Source organism: Coregonus lavaretus (assembly GCF_964263955.1).
Source record: "Coregonus lavaretus genome assembly, chromosome: 3".
Lineage (NCBI taxonomy): Eukaryota > Metazoa > Chordata > Actinopteri > Salmoniformes > Salmonidae > Coregonus > Coregonus lavaretus.
In genome coordinates, this window is record NC_139990.1 from 65,995,416 (window position 1) to 66,007,915 (window position 12,500).

The 12,500-nt window shown below is 42.9% G+C and overlaps 1 protein-coding gene across 1 annotated transcript in view; it reads right to left on the reverse strand.

The window, feature by feature from the left end:
* LOC311127068 (gamma-aminobutyric acid type B receptor subunit 1-like) overlaps nt 1-12,500 on the reverse strand; it is a gene marked incomplete at both ends in the record, with an annotated part of 41,788 nt that overhangs the window by 3,508 nt on the left and 25,780 nt on the right. The window contains 11 exons of the mRNA XM_084158817.1: nt 520-613; nt 2,454-2,561; nt 4,046-4,162; nt 4,526-4,658; nt 5,080-5,230; nt 8,310-8,387; nt 9,241-9,304; nt 9,688-9,933; nt 10,559-10,750; nt 11,108-11,173; nt 11,462-11,563. Coding sequence (XP_084014943.1) covers nt 520-613; nt 2,454-2,561; nt 4,046-4,162; nt 4,526-4,658; nt 5,080-5,230; nt 8,310-8,387; nt 9,241-9,304; nt 9,688-9,933; nt 10,559-10,750; nt 11,108-11,173; nt 11,462-11,563 — 1,351 coding nt within the window. The remainder of the gene's footprint in view (nt 1-519; nt 614-2,453; nt 2,562-4,045; nt 4,163-4,525; nt 4,659-5,079; nt 5,231-8,309; nt 8,388-9,240; nt 9,305-9,687; nt 9,934-10,558; nt 10,751-11,107; nt 11,174-11,461; nt 11,564-12,500) is intronic.

Here is a 12,500-nt window from a genome sequence, read left to right on the forward strand (position 1 = left end):
GTTAGGCAGTTGACTGAAGGTAATGCATATTCCCCCTTTATTTCTTCTGTCCAAGTGTCCATTGTTCTTTCATTACATCGCTCAGTGGGGTGACAATATATTTTTATAGCACAGAGAGGGAACGCTATGGGGCAATGGCACAGTTTGTGACCCATATTATTTGAATTTGACAGTATTATGCATTCAGAAGAGCTGCCACTGTCAGGAAGAGAGGGAGCCTGGCGATAATGAGAGAAAAACAGATGAAAGGAGAAGATAAAATGATAGCATATGAGGGAAAGATAAAGGAAGGGGATGACTGACTAGAGTGAGTGATAGGAGGGGAGGAAAAAGTGGGGTCAGACAAAAAAAGAGAGCAAGAGAAAGAGCCTGAAGGGGCCCAAAACATTACAGAAAGAGCTAATGTGGGGGGCTGAGATACGAGGAGCGTTTAATTTACAATGCATGGACTGGGGATTGAGGGAGAGAGAGAGAGAAGTACAGATAAGACAGAAGGAGCAGGGAATAGAGAAGGGATACCGAGCCATGTGTTCATCTTCTCTGAGGTGCAGTGCTCCAGGAGGGGCTGAATCAGGACATCCAAGTCTCCTTTAGGGGCCTCCCTAGTGAACTTCTACTCAGAGAGAGAGGACGGGGGGAGGAAGTGAGAGAGAGAGAGAGAGAGAGAGAGAGAGAGAGAGAGAGAGAGAGAGAGAGAGAGAGAGAGAGAGAGAGAGAGAGAGAGAGAGAGAGAGAGAGAGAGAGAGAGAGAGACAGGGAGAGAGGAAGTGAGAGGGAAAGTGAGAGAGAACGTGAGACAGAGTGAAAGACATTCCGTTGTGATATCCGCAACTCATTAACTTTAAAACTGACAAGTAGAAAGTCAAGGAACAATAAGATGACTGACATCAAAGCAATAATATTTTGTTGAACACCAGACAAATGTGACAGTGCTAACATACGAAAGCTAATACCACATAGAGTACAGTGCCTTCAGAAAGTATTCACACCCCTTGACTTTTTCCACATTTTGTTGTATACAGCCTGAATTTAAAATGGACTACATTTTGATTTTTGGTCACTGGCCTACACATAATACCCCATGATGTCAAAGTGGAATTATGTTTTTAGAAATGTTTACAAATTAATACAAAATGAAAAGCTGAAATATCTTGAGTCAATCAGTATTCAACCCCCTTTTTTATGGCAAGCCTAAATAAGTTCAGTAGTAAAAATGTGCTTAACAAGTCACATAATAAGTTGCATGGACTCACTGTGTGTTTAACATGATTTTTGAATGACTACCTCATCTCTGTACCCCACACATACAATTATCTGTAAGGTCCCTCAGTCGAGCAGTGAATTTCAAACACAGATTCAACCACAAAGACCAGGGAGGTTTTCCAATGCCTCACAAAGAAGGGCACCTATTGTTTGATGGGTAAAAATGGAAAGAAAAGCAGACACTGAATTTCCCTTTGAGCATGTTGAAGTTATAAACTTACACTTTGGATGGTGTATCATTACACCCAGTCACAACACACTCAGTTGCCAGAGAGGAAGGAAACCACTCAGGGATTTCACCGTGAGGCCAAGGGTGACTTTAAAGTAATTACAGAGTTAAATGGCTGTGATAGGAGAACTGAGGATGGATCAACAATGTTGTTATTACTACACAATACTAACCTAATTGACAGAGTGAAAAGAAGGAAGCTTGTACAGAATATAAAATATTCCAAAACATGCATCCTGTTGGCAACAAGGCACTAACGTAATACTGAAAAAGAAAAGTGTCAAAGCAATTACATTTTTGTCCTGAATACAAAGTGTTATGTTTGGGGCAAATCTATTACAACACATTACTGAGTACCACTCTCCATATTTTCAAGCATAGTGGTGGCTGCATCATGTTATGGCTTCTAATCATTAAGGACTGGGAATTTTTCAGGATAAAAAAGAAACGGAAGCTAAGCACAGGCAAAATCCTAGAGGAAACCATGGTTCAATATTTTTTCCACCAGACACTGAGAGATGAATTCACCTTTCATCAGGACAATAACCTAAAACACAAGGCCAACTCTACACTGGAATTGCTTTCCAAGAAGACAGTGAATGTTTCTGAGTGTCCGAGTTAAATCTGCTTGACAATATATGGCTAAACCTGAAAATGGATGTCTAGCAATGATAAACAACCAATTTGACAAAGCTTGAAGAATTTTGATAATAATGGGCAAATGTTGTACATCCAGGTGTGGAAAGCTCTTAGAGACGTACCCAGAAAGACTCACAGCTGTAATCGCTGCCAATGGTGCTTCTACAAAGTATTGACTCAGGGGTGTGAATACTTATGTAAATTAGATGTTTCTGTATTTCATTTTCAATAAATTTGCTAAACATTTTAAAAACATGTTTTCACTTTGTCATTATGGAGTATTGTGGCACTGTATAGGACTGATATGACAGTGTCACTGTACCTCCACTGTGATGTGTAAAGGATCCACAATCTGCCAAATCATGAGTGACAGGACGTCTATGGCTAGTAACACTCCAACTGTTGCATAGAGTTTCCATGGCTCCAGGTGCTGCAGGGATACAGGAGAACCAATCACAATCCAAGGACCAAGGGCAATGCAGTGAGTCCACAAACAAGGATAAATGGGTTCAAGCATACAGTAGATAAACTGCCAACCGAGTACAGTATTGTATATGTGTATCAGCACAGAATACTTAAGTTATCAGAGCTCCCTTTAAATAGAGATTAATATGTAAATGACTCCCCTGGTTAAATAAAGCACACATAAATTAATTGGCATTTAGACATTAATGTTCAAATATTCTAAGTGTAAATTGACTAGTTACTAGGCAGTGGATGCTATATGCACAACATGACAGTGGTTTTTGAATGAGTAACATATCAAGAAGAAATGTGGCCCAAAAATAATATAAGCAAAATCAACAACATGCTTCTTAATTTTCCATCACTTCATTCTGGCTTCCTTCTAGCCCTGCAACTGTTCACCCAATAACCAAACCGTATTACATAGCCCTTGTCACCTCTTCTCTCCAAGTGAAATGATTTGACAGCCTTCACTAGTCTTGCCATATTCTGACTTGGAAACTTTTTAAAGTACTTTCACAGAGCTCTTTGGCAAATTGCCCTTGCATGGCCATTAAAGACAGTTGAAAGTCAATCTGATTCGTCTTGCATTGGCTCAACTAATAAAGCCCCCGAAGGTTGGATTTACACATAGAACTTTAATACTCATACATATTCATAAATATTCCATTATGGCTTAATCTCTCATTCTTCTGATTAGGTCTTAGAAGAATTCCCACAACACATCGCACACTCGCAGTATCTCCCTAGCTTCAGGACACACTATCTTAGAGAGGACACACGTGCAAGTCGTGCATACGTAATCAAGCTGATAGTATAAGCATCACGGGTATGAGTGTGTGTGTGTCGGTATCGCTCTGTATGAGTGTGTGTGTGTGTGTGTGTGTGTGTGTGTGTGTGTGCATGCATTTGTGTGTCTGTGTGAACCCCGTCTCTGTTTCAAGCCTGTCGTACGCTACTCTACTCTTCTGTACTGTACTCTATTCTACTCTACTCTACTGTACTCTACTCTACTCTACTGTACTCTATTCTATTCTACTCTACTCTACTCTACTCTACTCTACTCTACTCTACTCTACTCTACTCTACTCTACTCTACTGTACTCTATTCTATTCTACTCTACTCTATTCTACTGTACTGTACTCTATTCTCCTCTCCTCTACTGTACTGTACTGTACTGTACTGTACTGTACTGTACTCTACTCTACTCTACTCTACTCTACTCTACTCTACTCTACTCTACTCTACTCTACTCTACTCTACTGCAGTATATCCCACAGTAGATATACAGAGATACTTTAACATGCAGAGTAAAGCACATCTCCCAGCGGGTTATGTAACCTTACTGTAAAGTTTAGGGGGATTTTTTATCTGCCAGCACCACACATTCAGTAATGTAGACTCTGGAGCTTCCCCGTTTCATCCTCCGGCCCTCCTCAAAGGCTTACCTTCCTCTTCTCCTTCTTCTCCTCCTTCTTTGTGAAGAGATTGTGTACCCACCAAATCTTGGTGAACATGCTGCCATAGGCCAGACTGAAGCCCAGGCCGAGCAGCCACAGACGGAACTAGACAGAGAGGGAGAGAGGGAGATTTTGTTGATTAAATATTGTACTTTTTTGATGCTTTGGTAATACAAATGCAATTTTTGTTATGGCAATAAAGCAACAATTGAATTGATAATGAGAGACAAGAGAGAGAGAGCGAGAGAGAGATAAATAAGGAGAGAGAGAGAGAGAGAGAGAGAGAGAGAGAGAGAGAGAGAGAGAGAGAGAGAGAGAGAGAAATAAGGAGAGAGATAAGGAATACGAGAAATGGAGAGAGGCAGAGAGACAAAGAATTTCTCCTGACAAGCCATTACAGCACATCCATCTACTCTAGCACTAGAACATGGCGACAACAACCCATTCCCATGGCTTTAGCTATGTTACCTGACAGACCACAGTGAACTGGGACCTGTGGATGTGGTGTCCGTCGATCCCCAGGGGAAACACAGCAGCCAGGGCCATCATACAGCCCACTGCTGTCATGTTGTTCAGGTAGGGCTGGGAGTTCTGGATGTACCTGGCACAACATACACAAAGAGGGTATGAAGAAAGGCCAGAGAATATAGACAAAACCCACAAAGGGACTGTTTCACATGCACTGTCGGTACTTTATTGGAACTATATGTCCTAACAGCATCAAAATAATGTCATAAACATTACATCTTTTGTCACTGAACGCCAAGTGACAAGGCATTTTGCATAGATTGGAGACAGTTATGCCAAGTGTTATGACATATGTCCACATAAACGTGAATATCACTTGCCCACAGTACAAGCAGGACCCACCAGGAGGACAATCATACTCGACCCAGCGTGATTGCCAGTGATGATGAGTATTGATGATGAATTGTTGATGATGAATTGTTGATGATGAATTGCTAGCTCTAGCCAAAGGGTTGCTTAAATGTGCTGGAGGAGAAATAAAGTTATAATCTTACCGGACGTTGCTGTTGTAGATGTTGAAGGTCAGACAGACGATGCCCAGGAGGATGCCCAGACCAGCGAAGACAGACACAGCAGCAAACAGCTTCTGAGAGAGGTACCTAAACTCCTCAATGACTATTGTCGAGTCAGCCGGGGGCCCAGCGCCTGAACAGAGAGAGAGAGAGAGAAAGACAGAGAGAAAGAGAGAGAAATAGAGAGAGAGAAATAGAGAGAGAGAGAGAGAGAGAGAGAGAGAGAGAGAGAGAGAGAAGAGAGAGAGAGAGAGAAAGGCAGAGAGAGAGAAAGGCAGAGAGAGAGAAAGGCAGAGAGAGAGAAAGGCAGAGAGAGAGAGAGAGAGAGAGAGACAGAGAGGTAGAGAAAGAGAGACAGAGAGACAGAGCGTAAGACAGACAGAGAGAGAGAGAGAGAGAGAGAGAGAGAGAGTGGCAGGACAGAGGTTAGTCCATCCATGCCTTAAAGAGACAGACAGGTCTAAGGGCAGATTAGGCCTGTCTACTGTACTGTACTTGATGTCACTCAGAACAGAACAGGGCAAAAGGACAGTCTATGTTTTGAATTAAGATCAAAGTCAGAATTTGAAAATCAGGGAGGGCCCTATGCTCAGTAACCTCTACAGATATTAACCTAAAGGATCAAATGAAATTGGCACAATCAATTTGCACAGTAACCAGTATACAACATTGTGTTGCTCTCACTGATTTAATTCAATGACCAACCAGGTACAGAAGTTGAGAGTAAAGGAGGATAGATGTGGAAATCAGGACGTGTTCACCCTAATTATCTGAAAACATGTGCATAATTAAAAAGTAACCAAAAAATAGGCATTGGTTCTTTCAAGGTTGGGGATGGTTGAAAGTGCAGCGACTGACTTTATCTGTCTCTCTGTTTTCCCTGTGTTTCCTCCTGTCTGTCTAAATCCAGCCCTGCCTGCAGATCCTGACAGCTGCTCAGAGTGTGGTTGTCACTGTGTCCTTAAGTAGGGTTGGTGAAAGTGACAGTGGACTTGTGTCAGTGTGTGGTGACGTGTCCATGTCAGGAAGAGGGTGACACAGTGTCGAGCCCCAGGGGTGTCACAATACCAGGGCGCCCACATTTGTTTTGACGGTTTCTGCGATATCACACCACCGATTTGCATGAAGTGACATCTGAGACATCCTGTCTGCGAACAGAGTGACGGCTGATTGAAGATGTGTGTGTGTTTTTGTGTGCATTGAAGAGAGAGAAAGCACTGCCCTGTCAGCTGGTGTGTTTGCACTGTTTAAACCTTCCTCCGTCCTTGATCAAGGAATCAGGACAGGGTGTTGCCATGGAGACCGAGCTCTGTAACAGTTGCCACAGCGATTAGGAAGAAAGCTGAGCTGAAGTGGTTGTTAGGGGTGAATGTGAAAAGAGCGAGAAAGTGAGGGAGGAAGACGACAAGGGGTAAACAGAATGGAGAACAGGAGAGTTAAGTTAAGAGACTGACAACAATCACCTCTACAGCAGACCCAACTCACCTCTGTTACCTCAAGAACAAACTAAACTCACCTCCGTTACCTGTAGAACAAACTAAACTCACCTCTGTCACTCTACAGCAAACTAAACTCACCTCCGTCACCTCAAGAACAAACTAAACGTACCTCTGTTACCTCAAGAACAAACTAAACTCACCTCCGTTACCTCAAGAACAAACTAAACGTACCTCTGTTACCTCAAGAACAAACTAAACTCACCTCCGTTACCTTAAGAACAAACTAAAGTCACCTCCGTTACCTGTAGAACAAACTAAACTCATCTCCGTCACCTCTAGAACAAACTAAACTCAACTCCATCATCTCTATAGCAAACTAGATTCCCCTCCGTCACCTCTATAACAAAACAAACTCAACTCCGTCACCTCTATATCAAACTAACCTCACCTCTCCCACTGGTTACAGACGTCAGTTCAACATCTAGTTTTGATTTACATTTGATTGAGTTGTCAACTAACGTGAATTCAACATGAAATCAAAAATAATTTCACCATGTCACTGGATTTAGGTTAAAAGTTGGGTGAAAAAACGTTGATGACTTTTTGCAAATCCATGAGTTTTCCACATTGATTCAATGTCATCACATGTTTGTTGATGTTGTTGAAATGATGTGGAAACAACGTTAATTCAATCAGTTTTTGCACATTGGGCTGTAACTCTCCAGTAAACTAGACTCACCTCTGTTACTATACACTCTTAGAACAAAGGTGCTATCTAGAATCTAAAATGGTTCTTCGGCTGTCCACAGAGGGTTCTATATGGAACCCAAAATGTTTGAAACCAAAAAGGGTTTTACATGGAACCAAAAAGGGTTATCCTATGGGGACAGCTGAAAGGAACCCTTTTTATCTAAGACTGTCTAGGTCAACTAAACTCAACTCTGTCACCTCTATAGCAAACTCCAGAAAACTAGACTCCACTCCATCACCTCTGGAACAAACCATCCTCACCTCCCTAAACCTACATCACACCAAGCTCACTCGTCACACTACAGAACAGTAAGAACACCAAACTCAGCCCTACAGTAAGTCAGCCTTGTGAAGGACAGAGATAGATACAGGTCACCATACAGCCGTCTCTGATTGGACCCATTGGCCCCGCTCCCCTTGGAGGCTAAGCTAAGCCTTGGCAACAAATCATTTCCTTAAAAGTCTACAACGGTGCCCTCTCTCTGGGCTCCCAGCATGCAGGATTGATTAGCAGTGCAGTAAGTCTGAGCCCAGGCACAAGTGTGTCACCTCTCAAGGGAGGGCTGGACCAGTAAACAACTGAACTACAACATTTGTCTTGGTGGCTGAAGCAAATCAACAGTAATAGCATTTCTCTGCAGACAGTGTCAAGCTCTGTGGCTGTGTTAGATGTTGAACTTCCCCCAAAGTGAAAAAGTGTGGGTGGGTTCAGGCTTTCCTGACTGCCATGGTCTGGTCACTGGGCTGCGGGTGTAAACTAATTATGGGTGAAGGAGGATCAGGGTCCAAATGATTGCTTTTAAAGCCAGAAGTGGTGATTCGTCTGACATAGAAATTATGGATGGAGGCAGCTCAGGCTTCGAGAAAGAGAAGGCGTAACAGTAGGTCTAATGTGAGGGGAAAGAGATAGATAGTTACATAGATGACTCACAGTGAGACAGTCACACACACACACACACACCCACACACAGAGAGACATACACAGGAAGCCTGACAAAGACAATGTAATCAACTCCGCCTCACCTATCCACACATCATTGCCGAACCAGGAGAGATTCTTCTGAGAGCTGTCGTAGTATCCAATCTTCTTATAACTGCCTCCTACACAGCGAGCGAGAGGGAGAGAGAGTTCAATTAACATCTTCTCAAATCATCTTTCTTTCCTGCCTACATAATGTCCTTGGGTTATGATGGGTTCAAACTACAACAAACAATAGAACACTTTGAAAATGAACGATAGATCAAAACATCATTATGAAAAGAAGGCTATCGAAGTGCATTGCAGAGAATTTAAAATCCACAAATAGAGAGAAAAAGGAAAGAGGGGAAGGTGGAACAAAGAGAGAGACGAAACAGAGAGAAGGACCGATATAGATCCAAAGGAAAAGAAAGACAGTGTGAGAGAAACAGTATGTGGCACCCTTAACCATGAATACTGATTAGAACAGAATAATTCACAAATTCAAGTCAGGGCTTTCAATGTATAAACCAATTTACCCGACCTCGTCACTAGCACTGTAGCACGCGAAATGCAACCCAGTGCATGCAGGAAGAAAAAGATTATCATCCACTAGGGCTCCGAAAAGTAATAATCCACCACCTTAGCTTCGATCCTGTTCCAATTAGACTGAAGACTTGACTCCACACGTTTATAAATCAACACATGTTGCATGTGCAATTATAGGACAATGAAACAAACTGCACAGCTATAGGGCGCTAGCTGTGCAGTTCGTTTCATGTTCCTATAATTGCACATGCAAAAATGCTTTGCTCTCAAATAAACACGAGTGAGAATGGATGGAAAGGAAGTTAAGTGTCAACAGACAGCCATGATCCTGACCAATGACTGGACTGACTGACATTCAGTCGCACCGCAATAGAATGTCAATGAAAAACTACTGTAGGATGTCCAGAACAAGGAAAGGCTGAAATATGGTTGAAATGGTGATTTTACCTTGCAGTTGCTCAATAAGGGTCATAGCCATCCTGGAACCCTGGGCATCAAACACCACATGACCCTGAAGGAGAAAAATAAGTGCTACATCAAGTCAGAAATCTACTGTCATCCATTTAGCCTTATTGAATGAGCCAATAAATAGATTACACATGTACCATTTATTGTGCAGTGTTCTTCAATCCGGTCCTGGGATAAATAGGGTATGCAGGCTTTTGCTCCAACCCATTGCTAACACACCATATTCAACTAACCAAGGGCTTGATGATAAGTTTAGTAGTTGAATCAGAGGTGTGTTAACCCTCCAACCAGGGTTGGACTACCTGGTCTTGTATAATAAGAAACACTAATTTACGTTTTACATTGCAAAAGGTTTTAGAACATTGTGTGCCCTAATGAACATGCCCCAGGTATATGCTACTGGATGACCCTCCCTCCTGTACTCACAGACACGCCTTCAAATGAGCTGGTGTTGAGGGCGCGGTAGATCTCTGCTGTGATGTCATGGTTGTTGTAGTTGAAGTCTTCCAGCCTGCGGCCTTTGGCCTTCAGAGGGGCCACAGTCTTGTTGAGGGCCAGGGCCAGGGCCCAGACAGCGTCGTAGGCTAGAGGGGCCTCCTGGAAGCCCCCCGTCTCTTCCGGATTCTTACCCCCCAGCCGGTTCATCAACGCCCCCAGGAACTCCTGAGAGGTCTGATTGGACCAGACATAGGGAAGGGGAGGAGTTGATATATGAGGGTCACCGTTCATGTGGCTTTCAATCTGAACTATTGTCCATCAAACTCATTAGTATGACATTTCCATAATTAAAATCACTATGTTAGTTGCATCAGGGTCAACTAGATTTAGGCAATACTGGAGCCTCAAGCACTGTGAAATGGTTACGTATTACTAGCCTTTGAACTCAAAAGGTACTTAGCTCAGGGCTAAGACAGCTTTTACGCCAGCTTTTTGGGGCTAGCCAATCACAGAGTTCCATTGTCACCTAAGTTGAATATTTATTAGGGATAGCCATATAAATGTCTAAATATATGTCTCTGCCCTGGGCTAAGAACATGCGGTGTGGAAAAGCCTAAAGGGCCCCTAGAGTGTACTATTGCAGTAGCACATCAAGCCACTGCTCTGCAGGTAGAAGAAGAAGGTATATTAAGCTAATCAACAGCTAAGCTGGCAGCGTGTGAAATTGAAGGGACAACATGACCAGATGGAGAGCAGATGTTGCTCACCAGGTTGGAATGCGGATCATAATCAATAACATTACATGGACACGGGGGACCTGTTCCTGGATCAGTGCTAGATCCAGCCCAGATGTTCTCACCAGGTTGGAGGCTCCGCGGACGGTCTCGGGGTTGAGCATGACGATCTCCGTGGTAACATGGCCCTCCACCGCCTCGGTCATGTTCTCGATGGTGCAGTTGATGGACGGGTCTTTGATCTTGAACCAGTTATCAGCGTACCAGCCAATCAGAAACCACACATATTTCTTGCCATATAGTTTCTCCTTAAATACCTGGAGGATGGAGGGAGAGAGAGCGAGAGAGAAAGAGAGAGAGACAGACAGACAGACAGACAGACAGACAGAGAGAGAGAGAGAGAGAGAGAGAGAGAGAGAGAGAGAGAGAGAGAGAGAGAGAGAGAGAGAGAGAGAAGAAGGCAGAGAGAGTAAAGAAGAAGATGACACACTTAATAGTCTTTTAACTTTATTACGTATACATTTGATTTGCTTCTCAAGGCTACATCATCACCACAGTATAAATAAGAATGAATTCAGATAGATGTTCAAGATACTATGGAGGTCAATAACTATAAATAGCCCAATGATTTAATGCTTAACATAACTTGAGGTCAAACAAGGAAAAACACTCACCTCGCAAAACACTTTCCTGGCTTCCGTCTCATAGAAGAGCCCCACAATTATTCTGGCATCCTGGCGCTATTCAATGACAGCAAGCGTAATGATTTAAGCCATCGTAATGAAAATACATTCACATAGTTCAATAATAATGATACAAGCCTTTACACTTTGACTATTCCAATTCTATGGTACAACTCTGCTAGCTAGCTAGCTAGCTCGGCACTTCACAGACTGGCTGGTAGTTGGCTGTGCTAATTAGCCTCCAGCATTCATTTCCTGTATTAAGTCACCTCACTTCGCTAACAGGCACAGCTGTGAGCAGGGGAGAGCAACAGCAGCCCCCCATTGAATATTTAATCAAAGCACCTTGAGGTTCTTGACAGCGACAGCCGGGTCGGTGAGGAAGCTCTGTCTCACACTGATCTCAATCCCAGCCTCCTTCACCCTCTGCTCCAAATCATCCAGAGTCTATATGAGAGAAGAAGAGAAGAGGAGAAGGGGTAGATAGAAAGAGAGAAGGAAGAGAGAACAGAGAAGGAAAGACGAAAGAGAGAAGGGATGGGGAAGATGGAAAGAGAGAAGGGAGGGGTAGAGATTGAAAGAAAGATGGAAGGGGTGAGAAAAGGAGAGGAAAGGCACAAGAAATGGAAATAGACAGAGAAAGAGAAAGAGGATGAGAGTAAAAGAGGAAAGAGGAAAACGGATAATAAAGGACAGAGGGAGAGAAAGAGGATGATAATTTCAGAGAGAGAGGTAGAAAAAGAGAGAGAAAAAAGAGGAAGCAAGAAGGGGAGAAGATGTAGGGAAAGAAGAGAGATAGAGAAATGTAAAGATCAAGGAAGAGGGAGATCATTAACCTCCACATTATCCACCCGGTCACTCAGAGAGATGTATTGCCTGATCAATATTTCTCACCACCAATATTCCAACAAATTACTTCAGAAATCCACGATCAATTGTGGGATTGAATACTTAAAAGACTATCATACTGCATATACAGTGAGCTCCATAATTCACTGGACAGTGACCATTCTTTTGTTATTTTGGTTCTGTACTCTAGCACTTTGAGTTTGAAAGGATACAATGACAATGAGGGTGAAGTGCAGACTGTCAGCTTTAATTTGAGGGTATTTTCATACATATCGGATGAACCGTTTACGAATTATAGAAGCTTTTGTACATAGTCCCCCCCATTTTCGGGCATCAAAAAACATTGGACAGTTTAACATAATGTAGAATAAAGTAATCATTGTTAATATTTGGTCGCATATCCTTTGCATGCAATGACTGCTTGAAGTCTGCGATGCATCGCCATCACCAGACGCTGGGTATCTTCCCTGGTGATGCTCTGCCAGGCCTGTACTGCAGCCATCTTCAGTTCCTGCTTGTTTCGGGGACTTATTGC